Genomic DNA, 25,289 nt, shown 5'->3' on the forward strand with positions numbered 1-25,289 from the left:
GCTACAGGATAGGATTCCTGTCTTTATAGAAGGGACAGCATAGGGCTTGTTTCCCTTGGCTGGGTGACAGCAAGCCAGGAAAGGGGCCCACACAAGGAATGAATTTACAGCACTTTACAGCTTCTAGACTGAGGGGTGTGTGTGTGTGTGTGTGTGTGTGTGTGTGTGTGTGTGTGTGTGTGTGGTGTCTGTGTGTGTCTGTATGCTTGACAGCTTGACAGTCTGGTCTCAAACTTGTGATTCTCTTGGCCTCAGCCTTCCAAGTGCTGGGATTACAGGTATGAATCACAAAACCCAACTATACATCTGGCTTTGAAACCACTTAATTCTACTATAGGTACTTTATATTGTAATTGCCTTGTGTGGAAAATTCTACTTGTGTATGACGGAAAAAGAAAAAGTCATGCACATCAACCCGGGTGACCCAGTGAGGAGGGGCGGGGATCCACGGGCTGACCCAGACACGAAAGGCAGGATGGCCACGGAAACAGCGAGGCCGTTCCCTACAAGTTAAGACATTCACAAATATCCTTGAGCTTGTCTCAAGTTTGGCCTCCACACAACTCAGGGTATTGTTACAGAGAGATAGAGCTTCCAAAAGATTTTCATCTTTTGTCCTCTTAGCTTTAGAAATCTAGGCAAGAATCCAGTGAAAATAGCTCAGGTGTTAAGGTAACCCTTCAAGAAAATTCTAGGTATCTTGGTAACATGTAATGTTTATATTAGAGGGAAGGCACGTTCCACCTGGAATAACAGCAAACTTCTTTTTCTTCCTAAAAACCTTTAGAAATCATACTTATGACATATCTTATATGATACTTTTATGACAGCATACTTAGGGTATGTTTGAAGAACTTGCCTGAAAAGACCTGCAACAGGTCTACATCTCCTGGATCAATCACTAAGAGAAACTTTACATGGTTCAGCCAATGAATCCGAAGTGTAAGTCTGCCTAATTACTATCCTCTGTTGAGAATACCTTGGTGATGTGTCATACTGATGGGGGGGGGGGGGGGTCAAGGCCAGTGGATGGTCACCTTTATGAAGGTTTTGAAAAGCAAGTCCTTCCTTTTGAATTATGCAAGTGAATTTGATTTTGTTATGATTCTTTGGTAATTTTAAATATAAGAGCTAGACCTTAAGAAAAAAAGGATACCACTATGCTTTTGCTATGTTATAAACTTGTTTCGACATAAAAGTATGAAAGAAATGTGAGTTCATTCTTGAGGACAGTGTGTCATTTTATTGTGTGTGTCTTTTCCACACCAAGGATCAGCTTTTGCATGTGAAGTAAGATCTCAGTCAAAATTCTTATGGAGGACACACATTGGGCACTGGAAAAAGCTGAAGAGAATTTTTTGCCTGAAAGCAGAAAAAGGTATGAGAAAACTTGCAGAGGTTACTAAGACGACCACAAAAACAGCTCAGAACCAGAGCACTCACCTAGCATGAGGAGCCTGGGAGAGTTGAGCCCCAGCACTGAGGAGAAAAAAATGCTTCCAGTGCTAGAGCTCTCGATATGCCCTGCTGTTTATAACTTCACTGTGTAACATAATTAGGGAACAATGAACACAAAAGTCCATGTGGACTAGAGAAGTAAAGGTTCTGAGAGACTACCGCCCCTGGCCAGCACTCTTTGCTCAGGTATGTACTGGGAAATGATTGGAAGACCTTTTTGTTTTCCTTTACCCTGTCTTGGTCTCCTTATTAAGTAGAATGCTAGAAGGAACATAAGTACTGGGAGTTTACAGGTCTGTTGTTGAACTGGCATTTAGGCCCACAGTAAGAAGACGTAAAGAGAGATCCATAGGTTCACTGAAAGCAAAACCACACAAAACAGGCTATGGAAGAGCTGCTCCGGGCTGAGGGCAGTATTTGTGCAACAGTTCTGAGCAGTGTCCTCGAGCACTCGGAGTCACCCAGCTTCTGGACATGGCTGCACATGGGGGTCAGCTCTCTTCCTGTGGCAGTCTATGTGGCCACGATGGCATTTCCCTGCTGCTCTGGAGGGTGTCAGCACAGAGGCAAAGAACGTGTCAGCATGGAAGGCAAATCACTATACATTAGAAACTAAACACCTGAAAAAGATGCCTGGACTTCTTTAGCATACTGGCTGACAACTATTCCAAAAGACTGACCATCTTGTGTGCTGAGGTGCACTGAGCCTCTAAGATAAGATACAAACAGTTGCAAATATATATATTTATGGCCAGTTTTCAGTCTGCACTAAAAAGTGTCTGACACTGAGCTTTAGAAAGAAAACCCAACCCAGGTGGAGGAATGTAATTTAAGTTGGCAAAGAGCTGGGGGTCACGTGGCCTGCTGAGGAAGATAAACACATTACTGAGGCCCATTCTCCTAGCCTTGAGGTATGCAGGCAAAGGCGAGGTCATGCCTGACTGAGAGAGAGAGGGTCAAGCTGACGTAGGGTTCCAAGAAAATGTTTGCCAGAGGCACGTGATGATTCATTTACCAGTCCCGAGCACAAAACGTCAAGATATAAGAAGGATCAAATTATATCATGTATACGATCCAATTAAAAAATTCTTAGCCCTCTTACATTATATTCTCTAGATTATAATAGTAAAAAAATCAAATTACATTCATATGAAATTTTTATCAAAAGAAATCAAATCCATTTTTATGAAATTGTATAGTACAATTATTTTCCAGTAGATCTTTTCTTGGGTCATGGTATTTATAATTTCATTTACATTTGTATTAATTTTTAAAATTTAAAAACAAAAGCAAGTCTAGGTTTTTATTTGCAAGTCTCCCTTCAGTTTCCAGGCTGGTAGCACACGGCGCTGTTGGCTGGTCCTCCAGATGTGAGCTGCTATCAAAGACCCCCCGTTTCCGGAGCACGCAGGCCTCGACTCATTAGGAACGCTTTTTGGCTTGGCTCACGTTTCAAGAAATTCTGGAGCATATCCATGCCGTCCAGAGATCCTCCAGGTTTCAGGATTAGGTTTCTGTATTTCATTCCAACCTAATAAAACAAAACATCATGCCTAATAATTCATGGTCATAGCAATTCTCCACATCTCTAGACACAAAAGAGAAAGCGGTGAGAGAGGCAAGGGGGGCTTGAGCTTCCTTCTGTCTAGATGTTTTCTTCAGCTATGGCTACGCAGAAGTGACTTGGTAGCTCAAAGATCTGGAGCCAAAACTTCAGGTTTTCTACACTGTCTTTTATTACTATCTGACTCCTTAAATTCCCAGGGGTGAGCTGACAAATAGGAAAGCCACACAGAGCACAAAGGTGTATACGGCATACTCTACCCGTCACCCCATTTCAAAGGCACTTTCAAAGGGTGAGTCACACAGCATTCCAGAAAGCTATCAGGGTTCTGGGAGCCTGGAAATGGGACCACAACTACTGTCAGAAGGCTTGGGCTGTTGTTATGAGGGGCTCCCAGAAAACATCAACAAAATCAATCCACTGCAGGCGAAGGAGCTTCCAAAGGGTCTGAATAGGGAATCTTTGTAGCTTTATCTGGGGATAGAGGCCTGGAATTTTAAGACATACCACAGTTGTCCTGCCTTCATTTATGTCAACACAGGAGCAGATAAACTGAAAGAGAGCAGCTGGAACTCTGTAGTAGCATGATGAGATATTTTCTGTTCCCTTTCAGACTTTCCTTTTGGAACCAAGGCAAGATGGTTAAATGAATCATGATTCCAAACAGTTCAGGCAGGATCCCTGAAGTGTATATGCATGCAATTTGGCCAAGGTCATGATCTTTACAGAGAAGAAAAAGTAGGAATTGCCAGAGACAAAGCAATCTAACTTATGACTTAATACTGTGTGATGCAACAGTCAGCGATAAACTATTAAGGAAAACAAAACATGAATGAAATCAGACAAGCTGAATGTAAAATGATTTACGTCCCACAGGGCCATAAAAGCCACTTAGCCATCATCTACAGGCTGACCTCTAATGTTCACTATGAAATTCTGCTAGCCAAACGAACTTGCATTCTGATACAATTCTTGAGTAGTACTTTGCAACAGAAATAGGAGGTACATGCATAACTTCAAATTGTCTATTAATCACATTTTTAAAGGTAAAAAAATGAAATAATTATTTTTTGTGCCCATCTTGGGGCTTGAACTCAGGGCCTCAGCACTGTTCTTGAGCTTTTTTCACTCAAGCCTAGTGCTCTACTACTTGAGCCACAACTCTACTTCTGGCTTTTTGGTGGTTATTGGAAATAAGAATCTTATGAACATTCCTGCCTGCCTGGGATGGCTTTGAACCAAGATAATCATATCTCAGTCTTCCAAGTAGCTAGGTTTACAGGTATGAGCCTGAAAATTAAAATTAATTTTAATAAAACATCTGATCAAAACCCCTTTAAGGCCAGGCACCTGTGGTTCACTACTGCAATCCTCGCTACTCAGGCTGAGATCTCAGGATCATCATTCAAAGCCAGCCTGGGAAGGAAAGTTCCTGAGACTCCTATCTCCAAATACCCACCAGAAAACCGGAAGTAGCACTGTGGCTCAAAGTGGTAGAGTGCTATCCTTGAGCTGAAGAGCTCAGGGACAGTGCCCAGGCCCAGAGTTCAAGCACCACAACTGAAAAAAAAACAAAAAAACAATAACCAAACCCCTTAAGATGGACAGTGTGGCATCATAAGCCCATAGTCCCAGCTACTTGGGAGGCTGAGGTACAAGGATCACTTGAACCTACATGTTGGACACGGCCTAGGCAGTACAGAAAGAGACCCCAGCCTCCTTCCTGAAATCCAGTATCATCATTTCCTCACAGAAAATATAGAAATTATTGAGATTTTTTTGTTATCCTCTAAGTCCTCAAAATCTCATGTATCTTTTTACCATTATGGCACATCTCCATTCAGTTCTTGAGTTGCATCAGCTTTTTTTCAAGTGGCCTTCCAACTAGTCAGGCAGTGGGCCAGCAGTGTGATAATTTTCGGTACACCTGTAGGTGATTTTAATATTTCACTACAAGGGCACATAGTGATCTTTTGCCTTATTTATATGCTTATTTAAAAAGAGAAGTTCTGTAATAAGTGATGTTGGACTTCCTGAATCTCTTGGTGATAAGAAATAGGAGCTAGCTTTAGTGTGTTTTAGGAAAAATGCCAAAAATGATACCTCATTTCTCACACTGCCTGCAGCAATATTACTGCCAACTAGTTTGCCTTGTCATAAACTTTATTATAAGCAAGAGCCTATTACAGCTCCGGCCCGTCCACAGTTCACCTCCTCCTTCCCTATCTTTCATTGCTCAGTGTGTCTAAATATGACTAGAGTATTTCAAATTAGTGGTGGAGTCTTTTGGGTGTAAGTTAAATAGAAGTTAAATTTATCTGCAGGGGCTGGGGATATAGCCTAGTGGCAAGAGTGCCTGCCTCGGATACACGAGGCCCTAGGTTTGATTCCCCAGCACCACATATACAGAAAACGGCCAGAAGCGGCGCTGTGGCTCAAGTGGCAGAGTGCTAGCCTTGAGCGGGAAGAAGCCAGGGACAGTGCTCAGGCCCTGAGTTCAAGGCCCAGGACTGGCCAAAAAATAAAAATAAAAAAAAATTTATCTGCAAAATTACAAAAATATTTTAATCCATTTATGAAGGAAAACTCAAAATATGTGCTAGAACAGATAACACAATGAACTTATATATACTCATTATCCAACCTCAATTATTATTGTTTTCGAGACACTGGACTCAAATTCTGATCCTCTTGTCTTAAATTCCGAAATAGTGGGATTATAGGCTACATTCAGCAAAAATTAATACTTATTTGCAGAAATTCTTCATGTTCAAGCTTTGCATATTTTACTCCTTTTATCTATCACAAAGATATTTTTCAATTCAGAAATAGGAATGCAAACAGAAACAAAAGACCTCAAATGATGAACATCTGACAAAGTAGCCTCATTTTGTGCAGAGAACTGTGTGTAAGTTTGGGTGGTAAAACAAAGCAAGCATTGCGGGACTCCACGGTACTGTGAAAGACTTGGGTGGTAAAACAAAGCAAGCATTGCGGGACTCCACGGTACTGTGAAAGACTGTGCACACCTCCTCTGCCTGGCAGCGTCATTTCAGAGCAGGGCACTGTTAAGTCTCTTGCTATGAGGCTCAGTACAGTCCTAGCGCTCCTTCCTCTGATTCTGCCTTCAAACAAGTTGATTCAATTTCCTGAATTACACAGCAGTGGTCTTTTAATAGTTTCATTTCCTTTGCAATGAGGTTTTGAGAAGAGTTTAAGAGTCATTCTGGCAACAAGATCTTACTTTTGTTAAGAAAAAAAAAAGGAGTGAAAGTGAACGTTTGTATTTTGGGAAAGTATCAGGGCCTCTGGGTGAGATGTCGGGGAGACACCTGCCAAAGTGGCACCAAGTGTTTACCTTCCCTTGTTAAGCCTTATCTATACAAAGAGACATTAATGTCAAAGAAGGCACCAAGAGAAACTCCATGACTGTAATATTTCTCATGTCACCTTTATCCTTTTGGAGGATCTGCACATACAGCTCATATTGGCCTCCTAGGAAGGCAAATCTATGCCAGTCACCTCTGTGGTTTTGAATCTTAAAAGAATCTGCTGGCAATTGTGCAAGGCTTCTCTAACACTGAGGATCTCTAGTACTGAGTCATGCCTCCAGTCTAGCTTTTTGCTCTTTATTTGTAGCAACATAGTCTCTCAGACTTTTCTGCCTGGATTTTGCTTCAAACGACAGTCCTACAGATCTGCATCTCCTAACTAGCTCTGTATGTGCCTGGCACCTAGCGAGGTTACTTGCCTGCTTCCTGCCATGCCATGATGCCCTTCCAGCAGCACAGGTGGTTTTCCCTGAGGGAGGAGAGATTGTGGGTGGAAAGCAAGCAAGATCTTTGACAACAACCAAGAGGGAGAGCGAAAGACTGCGGCATGCAAACAAGCAGAGCAGGGGCAGCTGTGGCTGGAGCAGACCCTCCTGGAAGCCTTCAGCAGGATTCCAGTTTGTGAAAGGAGAAGGACACACCTTTAGTTACAGAAGCGAGGAGATCAGGAGAAAAGCGCTCCTTGGGTCACAGTGCAGATTAGGTGGGTAGATCAGTGGACTCAATGGGGAAAACTACCAGTGAGGTTCAAAGAGGTACCCGTATGTAAAATAATAACATCAAACAGTTCTGAAGTAGAGGACTCAAAAGCAAACAAAACAGTTCTTTTTATTAGGGTTTTATGAACTATAAAGGGGCTTAAAGGAATACATAGTTAGGTGGCAGATGCGGTAGTAAGGGCCTGTAATCTCAGCCCTTGGGAGGCTCAGGCAGAAGAACCATGAGTTTGAGGCCAGCCTACACTATGAAGTGAGAGCTGTCTAAAAACTCAACAAAATAAACATTGCCCATTCTCTCTTCATGACACCCTTTGCCTTTGCATTATAACTAAGTCAGGCAATTCTTCACACTACTTAATACAAGCCCCAGCTTTTTCCTTATGGCATGACAGACTACAATGTGACAGCTGTATCGAACTATTTCTTCAGAAGTGACACTTGGTTGTACTTCTCATTCATGGAGGAAAGAAACAAAGCTTAGCCATTTATCTAAGTGCAAAAGAGGAAAGTAATTCTGGCTTAACAATATAATTGCCTTTCAGTCCACAGGTCTATTACCCTTAGAAAATTTTCCCACAATGAAGTTGCCTTATTAAAAAAAAAAATGGTCCTAGTTAAAATGCTCCCATCTTTTCAACCCTGTGATTAGCTGCTGGATTTTGCAATGACATTTGGTGACCTTACAGATATCCTTAATGAGCACCTGGAGCTTGCTGGAAAAGTCTGGCTCCCAGCAAGCCTTCCATCATCCTTAAGATGTGGAAGTTACATATAATAATTTGTTATTTTTTTTTTTATTTTTTTTATTTTTTTTTTTTTTTATTATCAATTGAACATAAATTTTTTTTTTTACAAGGTGCTGTGCAAAGAGGGTGCAGTTACATAGTAGGGCATTGTGTACATTTCTTGTGATATCTTACAACCTGTTTTCCCATCCCTTGTCTAGGTCAGGTAGACCCATATGCAGTATACAATGTATCAATCACATATACAGTGTTCACAGACTTGGTCTCTACTGTCTCTCCATCTCCCTTTGTTAACAGTCATATATCAGGGAGATCATGCCCCTTTGTTTTCTGTGTTCTAGGCTTGTCTCACTCAACATTATTTGTTCGAGTTCTGACCATTTCCCTGCAAATAACAATATTTCACCATTCCTAATCGCTATGTAGTATTCCATTGTGTATAAGTACCATATTTTTTGGATCCATTCATCTGTGGAGGGGCATCTGGGTTGTTTCCAAATTTTGGCTATTGTGAATTGTGCTGCGATAAACATGGAAGTACAAATGTCCTTTTGATATCTTGGGTTTTGCTGTTTAGGATAGATGCCTAGGAGTGGTATGGCTGGGTCATAGGGTAGGTCTATATTGAGCTTTTTGAGAAACCTCCATACTGTTCTCCAAAGTGGCTGTACTAATTTGCACTCCCACCAACAATGGAGAAGGGTTCCTCTTTCCCCACAGCCCCTCCAGCATTTGTTGTTTCCTGAGTTCAGAGTATAGGCCATTCTAACTGGGGTGAGGAATTTGTTATTACACACTTTCTCTATGCTTCATCACAAAGGTTTTAGTAATATTTAATAAATTCAGCTTACAGTCAAATGTGGTATCTACTGATCTACAGGTGGATCACTGGTAACAAGCTTTTGGGGTTGTATAAGAAAGTGGTTAGTTTCAACACTTGGACATAGGTCTTCCAAAGAGAATGCAAAGAACTACTGTAAAATATTCTACTACCACCATTTGGGATTCAGAAGGCCCAGCTTTATAGCTGGCCCTTTTCTTGTCTTCCCAGTTCTGTTTTCTACAGTTCTGCTTGTCAGGATCTAAAGTGGTTCTCAGAGAAGAGCCCTGGGCTTTGCAGGATAGGAAGAAGTTGCAAGGGAAGGCCTGGAGGCTCCCATCTTGACTGTGAAACCAGTGATGTCCACAGCATGTGATCTCCTGGCCTATCACGCTGGTGCTTGGGGACACACAGCACTGACTTCTGGAAGAGCAATCCTGCTATCTTCTCAAAATGACCTAATAAGCACACCTCGGGGAGGGGAAGGCCTTGAGACAGCGGTCTGTAACAGGGATGGTCACGGCTCTGGTTCCCACAACTGCAACCCAACAAGCATTACTTTATGCCGTAGAAATTCTCGTATTGTTCTGCTTGTATACTTGGGAAGTTAAGCAACCCTGACACAGAACCTAAAGAAAACCCATGACTCTGAAACAACTCAAGGTAAGGCCATCTTTCTCGGTGTCAGCTAATGCTAAAACCTTGACCGTGGCACAAAACAGAATGTAGTTTCTTGGTCTGAAGAATTTTTTTCTTAATTATTACACACAATTGTAATAACAATCTATGCTTTTTTTGGTCGAACCAAATTATTATCCCAAGGATCAGAATTTAATAAGTGAGTTCTTGAATTATGTAAGTCAAGTGTTAAGAGTAAACATTTATAAAACAAAAAAAAGTAATTCACAAAAACAAACAGTTCATTATAGGAGGGGATACAAATGTTAAGGCTGATTCTCATCAGGTATGATGGTGTATGCCTGTAAGACCAACTGTTAAGAGGCTGAGGCCAGAGGATTCTGGGCTACAGTAGTGAGACCCGTCTCCACCAGTCCCTAGTCAAGATCAGGTATGTGTATGTGGGGACAGGGGAGCTTCTTGCTGACTTTCAGAGCCAGGTCTGCTATTGCTGTGATAGCAAGGGAGCAGAAATGACATGAGACTTCACAGCATTTCACAGGAAAAAAAGTCAAAAGGAAGGATTCAAAGTAGTCTGTTGGGGGCTGGGGATACGGCCTAATGGCAACAGTGCCTGCCTCGTATACATGAGGCCCTGGGTTTGATTCCCCAGCACCACATATATAGAAAACGCCAGAAGTGGCGCTGTGGCTCAAGTGGCAGAGTGCTAGCCTTGAGCAAAAAGAAGCCAGGGACAGTGCTCAGGCCCTGAGTCCACTTGCTTTCTCTAAGTCACTCCAGCTCCTCTTTGTTTGCATGAAGAATTGCATGGCTGCCGGCCAAGGGTGGAGCTTGAGAATAAGATGCAGACAGGAGGGTTGCTTCTGCAGGCCTTGCAAGGGACTTGGGCTCTCCAGGGGTCAGTAACAGGGCTGCTACCTGTACAGCTGATGGGGGGGGGGGGGGGCTGTGGCCATGACAGCAGAGCATAGGGGGAGGGGGAGGGGCTCAGCCATCTCGGGAGTGACCCCAGGGAGGCCTAGGGACCTCACCACTGAGCCAGGAAGGCCATGGAATTAGACTTTGCCTTTTATCTCTTTAAAACATTGTTTTCCAATTTCTACCTTGTCAGGGGTGGGGTACACACGGCTATGGTCTGTGTATACCCTGTGAAATCTTGTGGTCAGGCTCTGCTAACAGCAATTCATTGCAGGCAGGACTTGAAATTCAATAAACGGAGAAGCTTTTTTGCAAAGTGAAATCCAAACAAAGCTAGGCCCATGAACGATGTTATAAATATCCAAATGACCCATCGCAGAAGAAAAGGCTCCCTACCTGGATCCTTTGTGAACATAAGGAAGAGCTCCACAAAAAGGACGAGAAAAGTTAATCACTCGTAAGTTTTATCTCCCAAAGAGACCACTGACAACATCATGGTATGTTTTTCTAAGCCTATTTTAAAATAAAAATGTGTATCCCATTTTATAAGATATTTTATCAAGTGTTTTAAAGTTTTATGCAGTCATTGCATTCGCCATTCCAGACACAGGCAAATGATTACTGAAGTCCTTTCCCATGACAAGCCCCTATTCAAATTCGGTTGAGAGAATGCAAAGATCACTTTTGGTGGCCTTTCTCCTCTCTTCTTCTCTTTTCTCTCTCTATAAAACCCCCACCATCACTTCCTTTTCTTTTCTTTTTTTCCCTTTTTTGATCCAAAGCCTGCCTGTAGAGACTGTCTGGCCTTGAACTTCAGACCATTTTCTCACAGCCTCCCGAGTGCTGGGAATATAAGCATGTACCTTAATGCACAGTTTAAACAATCACTTTTGGTCTGGATTTCATAAATTAGTTCTTTTTTTCCCCTTAGGTGGATCTTTTAAGAATGGTAGGGTTTTTATATATCCAGAAAAGACAGCATACATTTTAAGCAGAAGAGAGAATGTGAGACAGTGGCAGGAGACACAGGGCATACTGGAAAATAAGGAAGGGGCCTGACTGCTAAGCAAAGGGCTGTGAACAAAGACAGGAACAGCAAGCCAGGGATGAAGAAAAGCCCTCAGAATGGTGAGAGGGTCAGGGGTGGAGAGGTGGGGTAAAGCCAGGAAACGAAGGTTTGCAAACCCTGTTTCTCACATGAAGAAATGAGGCTATGAGAAGAACCATGCACGGAGCAGCAGCTCTGGAGCCATCAGAGTCTGTGGAAGCACTTTGCCTGACAGTACGCCAGTAAGGAGCAGAGTTAAGAGAGCTTCTAGGACAGGAGAAAGGAAGGTAAGTATATTTTGAAGTATGAGAACATTCACAACCTGAAAATCCCAAACCTAAGATGCTTCAAAATCTGAAACTTTTAACTTTCAAAGCATTTCAGATTTAGGAATATTTTTGGATTTCAGCTTTTTTTTTGAAACTAGAAATGTTCCCTCACTCAGGACAGTCTATGCAAATATTCCAGAATCTAAAAAACAAAACAAAATTCACTTTAAATTTTGATCCAGGTGTTGGTGGGTCACACCTGTAATCCTAGCTATACTCAGGAGGCTGAGATCTGAGGATCATGGTTTGAAGCTAGCCTGGACAGAAAAGTCCCTGAGACTCTTAGCTACAATTAACCATGGTCGCCCTGCCTCCCCCCCGCCCCCCACCGCCTAACTGGGAGTGGAGCTGTGGCTCAAGTGGTACAGTGGTGGTCTTGAGCAAAAAAGCTCAAGGCCTAGACCCTGAGTTCAAGCTCTAGGATGGTACCAAACAAACAAACAAAAAAAAAAACAACCTTTAAAATATGAGCCCTATTCTTTCCTCTTCCCTTTCTTCCTGAAGGACTAAGGATAGAAATCAAGGCTTCATGCTTGCTAGGCAAATGTTCTACCATCGAGCTATATCTCTAGTCTTAATTCTTTTGTTGTTGGTGGTGGTTGTGGGCCTTGAACTTAGGGCTTGGCCACTGTTTCTGGACCTCCTTGTGCCCAAGGCTAGCTCTGCTACTTGAGCCACAGTACCAGTTCTGGTTTTGGAGCTGTTAACTGGAGATAAGAGTTTCATGGGGACTTTTCTGCCCCGGCTGGCTTTGAACCACAATCCTCAGATCGCAGCCTCCTGAGTAGCTAGGGTTATGGACGTAAGCCATTGGTACCTCGTGTTTCATTCTTTTAATAAAAAGAGAGATCGGGAAGAGGGATGCTGGAGGGAGTGACACTGATCAAGATGCCTTGTACTCATAAACTGACATGATGAATTAAAACTCCATACAAATATTTAAAGGTAATAATAAATTTAATTTTTTAAAAAAAAGAAGAGATAGGGGCTGGGGATATGGCCTAGTGGCAAGAGTGCTTGTGCTTGCCTCATATACATGAAGCCCTGGGTTCAATTCCCCAGCACCACATATATGGAAAACGGCCAGAAGTGGTGCTGTAGCTCAAGTGGCAGAGTGCTAGCCTTGAGCAAAGAGAAGCCAGGGACAGTGCTCAGGCCCTGAGTCCAAGCCCTGAGTCCAAGCCCCAGGACTGGCCAAAAATAAAAAGACGAGATAGGCTATTACTATAATCCAAGCACACTCATGCCATGAGGATGGCAAAATGAAACTAGTTTCAGGCCAGCCTGGGCTACCCAGGAGCTTATCTCAATACACAAAACAAAAATATCAACAACAAGGAAAAAGGAGAAGACAGAGGAAGAAGAGGAAAAGATTGCTGAATGAGGAGAGAGAAGAAAGGACTTGGGAAAAAATCTGTAGGGGAAATGGAACTGGACTCCAGAGTAACTCCAGTTCAGTTGGACAGCATGACTGGGTAGAGCAGGCTGAGGGAATCCTGCAATCTTCCTCAGAATACTCTCTGAATTCCAAAACTGCCATCTCTATATGAAGTGGTGGAGGAATGAAGGGCTAGGGACTGGCTGAAGGTCAGGCAATAGAAGAGGCTTAAAGGGACTTACCCATTGGGTTGGAAGATGGAATTCTTGGAAACAATTGTGTGCACAGGGTATGGGTAGCTAGATGGTCTTTTGTAGTTGGGAAAGCAGGAAGAGAAATGGTGGACTAAATTCATGGCCGGTCATGGTGGCAAATGCTTGTAATCTCAGTACTTGGGGAAGCAGAATTAAAAGGAGGATCTTGAGGTCCAGGACAGCTTGACCTACCAAGCAAGTTCCAAGCTAACCCAGGATTTATAGCAAGACCTTGTCTCAAAAGCAAAACAATACATCAAAAAACAATGACAAAAACTGCACCAAGGTATTTCCATATAATATAAAAGGGGCTATGCGATCTTGAACAAATGAGTTGACTGAAGTCACCTGACTCTAAGTAATTTGTCCTGCTTCTTAATCAAACAGAATTTAAAAACGCACTGGGAAAGACATCAGCGTGAGAAACACTGTGAGAGCTGAGTCTTCCTTAAGCATGGACACTGGGCAGCTGAAACACAGGGCGTTTTGGCCGGCAGCCACCTGGCAGTCACCTCGCTGTACATGGGAAGGAATAGCTCAGGTGAATGAAGCAGCTTAAGTTACTTAGAGGCGTTCAGGTTACAAACTATGTGGTAGGTGGAGTCTATCAGCCACAGAGAACAGGGTACCTCCCACAGAACATGACAAAGAAAGTGTATGAAGAATATCAAGACACAAGGAGGCCATTTACACTGGAAAGCAGTTTACCTTTCTCTCTCAACCTCCTGTAAAATGAAGACGCTGTATGGCACATGTCAAAACTAGCAGCTATAAACTCTTGAATGTGTAAACAAGGCTTTGAATTTTTTAATCATGCCATCTACTGGAATGTTAATAGGCAAGAAAATGCAGTAGAGTTTGTTTTTATTTTAAACCTATAGAAGTAGAGCTAATCACCTGTACACTTAGCCTTAATGATGTATGGCAGTTTGAGAAGCAGGAAGGCCTTGAAGTTAAAAGCTGCTACCTAAACCCCTTGCTCTAAACTTTACATGTCATAAATATTTAACTTTGGGAGTTAAAAAAGAAAGAACAACTACAAAATTAACAAAAGGAAACACACAATACCTCTGGATTCATTATTCCTTCTTTTTTAAAACAGCTGTAAAACATGTCCATGGAAAATACTTCACTCCAAAGATATCCGTAATATTGGCCATCATAGCCCCCTGCCAAGTGTCCAAAAGTAGCTGGCATATTTGTGCCTTAAAAAGAGAGAGAGACAGGGAAAGAGACATTTCAATCCATGTGAGAGAAGATGTTAGCTCTCAGGTTCTCAGTTGGCTCAGGTTTTCCTGCCTTGGTCCAGCTGTGGGAGGAGGGCGTGAGATAGGAGCTCACCTCTAGTACTCATGGGGTTATGGGTGCCTTTCGCCAAGATGTTTACAAACTTCTCTCCCGCCAGTGGCTCAACCTCGGAGCTGGTTTCCGCCCAAGCTCTGGAATGCCTACCAATAGTTGCAGAGGCTCTGTCCACACCCACGAGGTAGCTCAGTAGAAGTCAGTCCTTTCTTATCCTTTAGATATCAATGTCTTAAAAATACTCTAACAATAACTCTCTTCTTCTTTTTCTGTGGTGGTGCTGGGGGTGGACTGAACCCACCCAGCGTCTTAGGCATGTCAGGCAAGTCTACATTGCACCACTGAGCATTCCATCCTGGCCTTCTACCAGACTCCGGAATATTTAAAATGCCTCAGAAGAAAATGACACTTGTTCTAGGTTGCATAATTTCTGAAAAAAGAACTCTTTACTTGAAAAGTGAAAAAAACATTTACCAAGTTCATCTTTGAGCCAGGACTACCTTAAAAAGGATTCTGGGAAAGTGGCTTGAGGCACAAAGTTGCTGTATGGTTTACTATAAACAGACACCAAAGGAAGTGAGCAGGCTAGAATGACTCAAATGACAATTCTTATCTTTATTATATCTATAAATGTGGCTAATTCATGTTAGTAACAATTTCCTTGCTGAAAAAAGTTCACCCTAGCAACTACATGTGAATGCACATGTACATGTTGGCTTAGAATACATACATATGAATGCACACATTCTAATGAACACAAGCTTGCAGCCCAATGCTTTCTCTGAGCTCAGAACCAGAATCAGAAACAAAGGCAAATAAAAATGCCCTTTCTGCCAGGTCCTTCTGAGAATCATGGAAGTCACAGCGGTATGGGAGGGAGGAGCTGGCGTGTACAGCTCTCTGGGCTCTGGGGTGGAGGCCAACTGCTCATGCCTGATTACACTAAACTGCTGTGAACTGGAGCCACCTTTCCTTCAAGCACAGTTACAGAGGATAACTCATAAGGACATAGTATGTTTACCTGAAAGTCAAAGTCTGAGCATAGAAATCAGAAAAAAATGCAGTGAGGTCTGAGTAGCTCCTCTCCCGTTCCCCCCCTCAGTGCTAGGAGTATACCTTTGCGTCCCAGGCACAATAAACTCAAGTCACCTCATTTCCATACCTGGAGTAGCTGCAACACCCAAGACTTCTGTGCAGTATTTAGCATATTCACTCGCAGCGTCAAGTGAGGTGTTGGTGTGAAGAGACTGATCAACTTTGCTCAAAACAATCTGGCGTAGGGTCAGAAGACCTGGTAACATACAAGTGAGAATGTCTTGGAGAACAGGGTCTGTGAGTTCTAACATCACAAGCTCACGGATGTCAACTCAAACACTGATTCTGTAAGACTCCACACAAAACAAGGAGTAAGGCATCTTATTCCACATAAAGTCTCAGTTGTTGTTTTTTCATAGAATAATTCCAGGGTTTCCCATTCCAAAATGTTAATGTTCTCACTTCTATATATTTGCAGGGATACAGTGCTATTACAGGGAAATTAAGTCTCTGAGAAAAAGTAGTCAGCAATAATGTAGTACGCGATTCTTGTTGATTTTTCTTTTCTAAAATTTTGCATCGTACCTGTGTTGACCAGTCTAGAAGCAACAAGCTTTTCCAGCAGGTCATCTGCAATAGAGCTTCCGTCTCTGTAGTGTTTCGATAGTCTTCGCAGGGAATCAATGTCCCATACCCAGTTTTCAAGCATTTGTGATGGAACTTCTACAAAGTCAGTTTCCACGTTTGTTCCACTAAATCGTGCAAAATCGGTCTAGAAAGCAAACAGGTATCTTTTAAGACACTGAAGGAAAATTATCTATATGATGAATTACAATTAAGACTGACCAAACAGGGGCTGGGAGTATGGCCTAGTGGCAAGAGTGCTTGCCTCCTACACATGAAGCTCTCAGTTCGATTCCCCAGCACCACATATATGGAAAACGGCCAGAGGGGGCGCAGTGGCTCAAGTGGCAGAGTGCTAGCCTTGAGCAAGAAGAGGCCAGGGACAGTGCTCAGGCCCTGAGTCCAAGGCCCAGGACTGGCCAAAAAAAAAAAGACTGACCAACCATTAGGCAGAATCAGAGTCAACTGTATTTTGAATAGGTGCTAGAATAATTCAACTTTAACAATAAAATTCAGCAGCTAACATAAAAATAATCTCAAATATTCCATTTTAAATCTATTTCATTCTTTTGAATTATAGACAAATCTGGATCACCAGGAAAACCTAATTTTAAAAAACTAAGCTGAAAACAAGCCTTAAATAAAAATAGCTATTACTTGTATGTGTGAGGCTCTAGATTTGAGGCCCAGTAGAGAGCCCTTTCTCCCCCTTGGATCCCACAGAAAGAAAGAAAGAAAGAAAGAAAGAAAGAAAGAAAGAAAGAAAGAAAGAAAGAAAGAAAGAAAGAAAGAAAGAAAGAAAGAAAGAAAGAAAGAAAGAAAGAAAGGAGGGAGGGAGGGAGGGAGGGAGGGAGGGAGGGAGGGAGGGAGGGAGGGAGGGAGGGAGGGAGGGAGGGAAGAAAGAAAGAAAGAAAGAAAGAAAGAAAGAAAGAAAGAAAGAAAGAAAGAAAGAAAGAAAGAAAGAAAGAAGAGAAAAAAAAGGAAGAAGAATTTTCCATTGAAAATGAAGAGCTCCCTAAGACAAGCAGTTTCTCTCTAGCTCCTCCTCCTTGCTTATTCTTGTTTACTCAATACGTGCCTTTCTGGGGCACTCATCCCTCGGTTGCTTAACTACTCAAGTTTAAATCAATTGAAGAGTTACATTACAACATTCCACACTGATACCCTGTGTGTGTGTGTGTGTGTGTGTGTGTGTGTGTGTGTGCTTGCAAACGTGCGTGTGCACGCTTTCTCATTTAACTTGTGATGGGAATGCTGGTACTGGACCTCTCAGATACAGATAGTACCTTAAAAATAAGGGAACTAACCCTGTAAATTAGTTAACAAGTAGGCTAAGTTAAATGTTGTATGAAAAACAAAAGAAATATTTAAAAGGACTTATCCTGAGGGCCTGGGAGAAGATCTTGGGAGAAAAAAGTCTAAAAGGATTTTTGTGTGTGTGTGTGTACTGGTCCTGAGGCTTGAACTCAGGGCCTCAGTGCTGTCCGGAGCTTTGCTCAATGCTAGAGCTCTACCACTAGAGCCACAGCACCACTTCCGGCTCTTTTCCGTGCTTAATTGGAGATAAGAGTCTCATAGACATTCCTGCCCGGGTTGGCTCTGGACTGTGATCCTCAGATCTCAGTCTTCTAAGTAGCTAGGCTTAGCAGTGTGATGCTTGACCTGAAAGAGTTTTAAAGGGGTGAGGATGTGACTTAAACAGAGCCCATGCCCCTAGTTCAAACCCCAGTACCATCAGGAAAAAAAAAAAAAAAAAACAAAATGCAAAAGCCTGGTACATTCTTGAGTCAGATGCTAGAAAAGCTTTGGAGCAGAAAGATGGAGATTTCACATTTTTAAAAAATTGCTTTCATGCTGAGTGTTTTCCCCTTCACACTATCCACAGAGCACTCATAAAACTGTCAAGTTTTACGGAGAAAGCAGCACTAAGGCCATCCGTGGAATGGGGGTCGTCCTGGTGTTGTTTCCCGGCACCTCGGTCCTGGGTCTGTCTGCAGATGCCTTACATTCCAACCTCCTCTCCCAGCCTTCACCCCGCCCCCTCCGGGCGGGTGCAGGGCCCCGTGCAGAGCTGGGGAAGAGGGACTTCACCACCAGGAAGGCAGCAGATGGGAGGCCAAGTCAGCAGCAAACAACCATTGTGCTTTTGGCCCAGGGCAGAGGCACAGATGTCAAAACACCATCACACATTCTGTCTTCCTCTCTTTATGCAAAAACACGTTTTGCTTGACTTCTCATTATAATTGCACTGATTCTAGATAGGAAGAGCTGCAAATACTGGAGGGCCAAGAGAAACTAAATTCACCAGGCCCTGGAATTAGGCCACCTTTGTGGAGGACATCCCAATGAGACAATCTCACAGAGTCAGAGGCAAGGATCTCCAAAATGGAATATTTTACCTCATTCGTGAGCACAATATTTTAAGATTACATCTTACATCACAGATAAAATGATCTGATGCAATAATTATAACAGCCAACATCCACTGAAACTGTCAGGCATTAGGTCATGCTCATTACGTGAATTACCTGATTGAAATCCCAGAACTATTGTATGTTTATGATGCAAGCACTATTATCTCTATTTCTGAGATAAAGAAACTGATTCAGAGATTAATGGCACAAGTGGGACTTGAAACCAGGTAGCCTGATTCCATGACCTCTGACTTTCACTATGAATGCTAGAATGTGTCTCTATCTTATAAACAGAAAAAGAGTTATATATAATTTGATTTTTAAAATTAATTTATATATTTTGTTGGTTGTGGGGCTTGAAATCAGGGCTTGGGTGCTGTCCATGCTTTTCTGCTCAAAGCTAGTGCTCTACCACTTTGAGCAACAGCTCTACCTCTGGTTCTCTGGTGGATAATTGGAGACAGTCTTAGGGACTTTTCTAGCTTTGATCCGCGATCCTAGATCTCAGCCTCCTAAGTAACTAGTATTACAAGTGTGAGCTACCAGTACCAAGCTTAAATTATGTTTTAAGATAACTAAGTTCTCTTGAGAGAGATCTAAAGCCAAGAGCTGTCTATCAATTTCCCCTTTATGCGAAAATTAAAGCAAGATTTCATATACTTCTGGAGAAATCTGACTTCCTCTTAATAATGGAAGAATTTTCAAAGACCAAACATGATAATGAAGTCAGGGGCTAAATCCTAGCTGCTCAGGAAGCTGAGATCTGAGGATCACTGTTATGAGACATTCCACCAAAGAGACTGAAGTGGAGCTGTGGCTCAAGTGGTTGAGTGCTAGCCTGAAGCAAAAAAGCTGTTAAGATCAGCACCCAGGCCCTGAGTTCAAGTCCCATTACCAGCACAAAAACAATGACACAAACAAAACCCCCATTACCACCAACAAAAACTCAACATAATGAGTTGTAACAATTTATCTAGAACTTGGGGTTCTGTAATATTAACTGAATAATGTTATAATATGTGGTTTAAAAATAGGTACTAACAGAGCAAATAAAGACAAAAGTTACATATAAACTACCACAACATAAACTTAGTATATCCTGCTCCTGTGAAGATTTTTTAGTATCTGCAATAAGGGGAGGATCTAAATTGAAATCATGTCTAAATCACTCTAAATAACAACAAAATGTGCACATGTGTTAGAGGGAATGTTTAATCTCTAGAAAAAAAATGAACAAATGAGTTACTCATGAGTTAGAGTTGAAATTGGGTAAAGTAACAGTTGTGGCTGGAAGTGAGAGAAGAGAGGGCTTATTCTATCCCAAAGCCATGCAGTAGTGGGTAGGAGGGAGGAAGCATAGCTAATGAATGAACAGATCAACAATGTCTTCTGCAGAACAAAAGGAAATGTTTGCTAGGAGTAAAAGCTAAAAATAGCCCTGCTGCTTGTTGATTTCCCAGAAGTCAGTCATGTTGTGTCTCACTGAGGCCTTCGGGCAGAATCATTGAAGGATTTTTTTTTTTCCAAATAAGGAAGGCAAAAGATCTACAAAGTTCAAAAGCTCAATTTGTAGACAACAACTAACTTCTCAAGACAAAGGATTCCACAGTCAGCTGCGAGATGCACCTGTACATGCACCTGTGCACCACAGTAAGGCTGTTCCACGCCTTCCACACCATCTAAAGAATACTAGAAGTACTTCACCGCGCTCTCCATATACAGTCAGTCAGAGGGCACTGAAAACAGTAGCTGCTGAGACAGCAGAGTTGTTGATGCCAATATACCACCTAGAAAAAAACTGGAGTATTCTAACTCCCCCTCCTAAACAATCCAATTAATAAATCATTTTACTGGTAATTCTTCAAATAATTTTACAGCATTTTTGCTGCTGGCAATGGTTTTTTTTTTGGCCAGTCCTGGGCCTTGGACTCAGGGCCTGAGCACTGTCCCTGGCTTCTTCCCGCTCAAGGCTAGCACTCTGCCACTTGAGCCACAGCGCCGCTTCTGGCCATTTTCTGTATATGTGGTGCTGGGGAATCGAACCTAGGGCCTCGTGTATCCGAGGCAGGCACTATTGCCACTAGGCTATATCCCCAGCCCGCAATGTTTTGATTATAAAGCTTAGAAAGCAATGTGCACCTGAATTTGCTTGGTTACACATTCTGGAGAGGATAAAGTTGTCTAAGTATATGGTTTTTCTTTACTATCTTTTTTTTTTTTTTTTTTTGCCAGTCCTGGGCCTTGAACTCAAGGCCTGAGCACTGTCCCTGGCTTCTTTTTGCTCAAGGCTAGCACTCTACCACTTGAGCCACAGCGCCACTTCTGGCCATTTTCTGTATATGTGGTGCTGGGGAATCGAACCCAGGGCTTCATGTATATGAGGCAAACACTCTTGACACTAGGCCATACTCCTAGCTTTCTTTACTATCTTTTAAATGGGCAATAGGATGCCAAAACTATACTCCATTATAGACTTTTACAACAGATGACTTGATGTCGTATGGATTAGCTTCTGAATTCAAACACTGTACTAAGAGATGGAACAAAGTGATACAAACTGAATTAAAATGTCCTATTTAAAAAAAATTGTTTGTAGTACTGGGGTTTGAATTCAGGGCCTCACACTTGCCAAGGATGCTTTTCCAACTGGTGCTCTGCCATTTGAGCCACACCTCCAGCCTGTTTTTTTTGTTAGTTATTTTGGAGATGGGAGTCTAGGGAACCTTTTTGCCTATGCTGGTCCTGAATTACAATCCTCTAGATCTCAACCTCTTGAGTAGCTAGGATTATAGGTGTGAGCAATGGATGCCAAGCTCACTCTTACAGTTTTTAAAGGCTAAAAAGTATTACTGGTTATTGGCCTAATTAAGAGAACAGTTCTTTTTTGTGGCTATAAGTATCATTTTCATGATAGCAAATGCTAGCACAAAGGTGAGGCAACTGCTGAAATCAACTGTGTTTTTTGTGTTCAGGAAAAAGTACAGCCCTCAAGAGAACTGACCCTGGCCAGTTAAGGTGACCCACTCTTCATAGCAGTCATTCCATAGCCAAATCTGTCTGATCTACTCCTAAATCAGGTTAATGGAGTTTAGTTAACAAGGCAAGGCATTTTAAAACACTAGCCACTATCTAATAGACTTTGCCATACACAGATGGCAAAAAGGTCCTATTTTCTCTTCACATACATCTAGTGGTTACTGGAAATAACGCCAGTAAAGGGGGCATGAATAACACTGTGCTGACACCTTTGTAGTTTAACAAGTCAGTATCCCACTTGTAAATACAGGACACGTGAAAAAAACACCCCACTGCAAATTAAGTCACAGGCTTGCCTCCAAACTAGCTGTGCCTTCCTAACTATATACTTCCTATATAATTTGCTCCTTTTTGGATGAGAAGTGAAAGGACCGAATTCCAAATGCTAAGAAGTTTAGAAAGTATGTTATTTACCACTGTATGTCCAAAATCCACAACTTATTTACTTTTGCACTTCATATCTCCAGGCAGAACTCTAAACATTTAATATTGGAAGTCGTTTTTCTTTTGAAGCCCATCCTATCATACTCAATGTGACATGTCATATACAGGCGATAAGCAGTAAGGTATGCTTCTTACGGAGTCATCTGAGTTGGGGGTTGGTGCTTCATACTTGAAATCCTAATTAAGACTTGGGAGGCTGAGGCAGGAGAATCCAGAATTCAAGGCCAGTCTGCTCTACATAGTCAGACTGTCTCACAAAACAAAAGTAGTTGAAAAGGAAAAAAAAGTCATTTGAACCATTTCTCTTTTCCTAAACCCGTGTTGTCACTGTAACTAACTTTGGTACACTGATATTGTATGTATGTTTATTGGAACTAGGGAAGGGGAACACAACACCAAAACGGAGAGGCAAAGGGTAAAAGGCAAACCAATGCAACAATACTTACAAGACAATATACTGTAAACCAACTGAACATCTCAGGGGAGGGTGAGGAGGGAACCCGGGAGGGGGAAGGTGGGAGAAAAACGAAGGAGGGAGTAAAAAGTTGGATAAGAAATGTATGGGGCTGAGGATATGGCCTAGTGGCGAGAGAGCTTGCCTCGTATACATGAGGCCCTGGGTTCGATTCCCCAGCACCACATATACAGAAAACGGCCAGAAGTGGCGCTGTGGCTCAAGTGGCAGAGTGCTAGCCTTGAGCAAAAAGGAAGCCAGGGACAGTGCTCAGGCCCTGAGTCCAAGGCCCAGGACTGGCCAAAAAAAAAAAAAAAAAAACAAAGAAAGAAAAAAAAGAAATGTACTCACTGCCTTATGTATATGACCCCTCTGTACATTACTTTGACAATAAAAAAAAAAAAAATCGATAGAAAATTCCTACAGTAAGCAACTAAAGAATGTTCCCAACAGAAATCACCACTCTGCAGGATCACACTTGGGGCCAGGCTATTTGCAGCATTTATTCTATCTGGGCTTGATATGCAGAAAACAGAAGAAAAACAAAAAGAGACAACAATCGTGTCTGATGTGAAAGTCACCAACTCTAACAGTGTTGAGGAGCGTGGGCTAGGGAAGCTGGATGGTAACAGAAGCCATACGATTGCTGGTAACTAGGTCAATGTTCCTCAGTACTGAAAACTTGATGGTCAAGCTATACAGTGAGCAACATAACAAGATTTCTTCCATGAATGGTACTCTTTGAAGGCCATTTAATAACTGAGGAGAAAGAAGTTCATCCATGAGGAATGCATACTTGAAAGACAAAATTTGGAACCTATGAAACAGCTGCCTCCAGTATAGAGAATTAGACGACTAAGTAGACAACAGCTAACGGAAGACCTCAGACAAGTCCTGCTAAGTCTCTTATTATTTATTTACTTATTTATTTAAGTACCCATTTACTTCACTGAGTACTGAGGATAAAATGAATGAGTGAGTGAATGTAAAGTGTGTGCTCCATGCGTGGCTGGTAACGTATGTAGTAAGTCTTGGCTTCTGTTTTTATTCTTAGCCTGTCCAGTCAGCTTGTCTAAGTGTTAGCTAGCTGTTCTGATCAAGCTTATCCTTGGCTTCGTCCAAGTATTTTATTCCTTAGTGGTAATGCTGAAGATATGTCCCCACATTTCTCTATAGTTAGTCACCCACCATAGCCAAAATTCTAAGCTGCCCCTTCTATTTTTCCTTCAGGAATCAGAGAAAATCAAAAGAAAACAAGAACAAATACATTTCTGATGGCTTCCAATCACCTTTCACAAATCTGTTCTTAAAACCCAACAAAGATAATTGAGTATTTGTGAGTTCTCTTGAACTTGAATGTAAAGTGACAGGACAGAGCAGCAATTGGTCTTTTTCCATTTTATTTTTAGTTTTGATCCCTAAAGGATTGAATTAAATATCAGGATGGTTATAAGAATATTTTAAATAAACACAGTACTTTACAATTTCCCAAGGGTGTTTCTCATATTTTATTTCTCCCACATGCCAGGAAGGTTGATAAGAGAATTGCTGTTGTCTTGTTTATGAATAAGAAAAATGAGATGACTGAAAGAGGTCAAATAAATTGCCACAGTCTCATAGCCAAGCTCACTAAGCCATAGGTGAGTTTTTTTTTTCCCCTTGTAGTATTGGGAATCACAAATATGGTAGGCAAGTGCTCTGCCACAGACTTATACCCCTAACCCTACACAGATGAGTATTTTTTAATTTTTGGCAGCTTGAATTCTGAGTCTCGCATGGTAGGCAGGCACTCTACCACTGAAGCCATTCCTCTAGACCTTTGTGCTTGTTTTCAGATAGAATCTCGTTTTGTCTGGGCTAGCCACGGGCTACAGTCCTCTTACTATGCCCTCTGGTGTAGCTAGGATGACTAGTGTGCACTATCTTACCTGGCTTGTTTGTTGAGACTGAGCTTATGGCTTGGGCCAGCCATGAACTGTGACCGTCCTGATCTTTGTTTCCAGAATACCTGGGATTACAGATGTGAGCTTTCAGATAATTTTTAATCCTGGGTTCTTGTAATAATTTCACAGTGTCCCTTGCCAGGGTTGGCTTGTTTACAGTGGTGCATAATTTATTCCAGTATTTAGAGCAGACAAGATGCTCTATTAGTCTTTTAACAAAATGAACGGATTATTGCTAGTCACATAATTTGAAATTTTTCTGATGGTATGCCCTTTTCACTTTTAATTTTGGAGGAAAGACTGTGACTCTGGTGTTTCCTTAGAATAATTACCTGTTTTTAAATCAAAACTGTGCTTAATGAATGACCTTACTGCTGCTGGGAGGCCTGACTGTTGTCGTCTCCAGGAGCTCAGAAGGCCAGGGATTAGTGAGAGCTCAACACACAAGAAAGCTATGAGACAGGAACAGATACTGGAGATACCACAACCTAATTGCCATCTTCCAAATTATCTACTCTGCAGTGCAAACACAAGAAAACACAAGTGAAACTCACTCTGGAGTGATGACACAGTAGACATATTGATCTAGTGCATCTACATGTTTGAAAACTGGAAGTTCCTGCCAACACATTAACATGTTCTTGTGACAAGCTCAAACAAAGCTCTTCTGGTCACTGGATCTTCAGACTGTCTGTCACAACACAGAACTCCAACGCTGAGCTCCCCTATCTTAAAACCAATCTATGACAAATATTTCATTCACTATATGCTCCTTAGGTAAGTCAAAAGTATTACTGGATATAGAAAGTATGAATGATCTTATTCACCACCA

At 41.9% G+C, this 25,289-nt stretch overlaps 1 protein-coding gene across 1 annotated transcript in view; it reads right to left on the reverse strand.

The window, feature by feature from the left end:
• Positions 1 to 2,561: 2,561 nt before the first annotated feature.
• Positions 2,562 to 25,289, reverse strand: part of Nln (neurolysin) — a 93,804-nt gene continuing 71,076 nt past the window's right edge. Inside the window, exons 10-13 of the mRNA XM_048368291.1 lie at positions 16,128 to 16,314; positions 15,670 to 15,798; positions 14,274 to 14,410; positions 2,562 to 2,989 (exon numbers count right to left, since the gene is read on the reverse strand). Coding sequence (XP_048224248.1) covers positions 2,840 to 2,989; positions 14,274 to 14,410; positions 15,670 to 15,798; positions 16,128 to 16,314 — 603 coding nt within the window. The 3' untranslated portion in view covers positions 2,562 to 2,839. The remainder of the gene's footprint in view (positions 2,990 to 14,273; positions 14,411 to 15,669; positions 15,799 to 16,127; positions 16,315 to 25,289) is intronic.

Source organism: Perognathus longimembris, chromosome 19, assembly GCF_023159225.1.
Source record: "Perognathus longimembris pacificus isolate PPM17 chromosome 19, ASM2315922v1, whole genome shotgun sequence".
NCBI classification, from domain to species: Eukaryota; Metazoa; Chordata; class Mammalia; order Rodentia; family Heteromyidae; genus Perognathus; species Perognathus longimembris.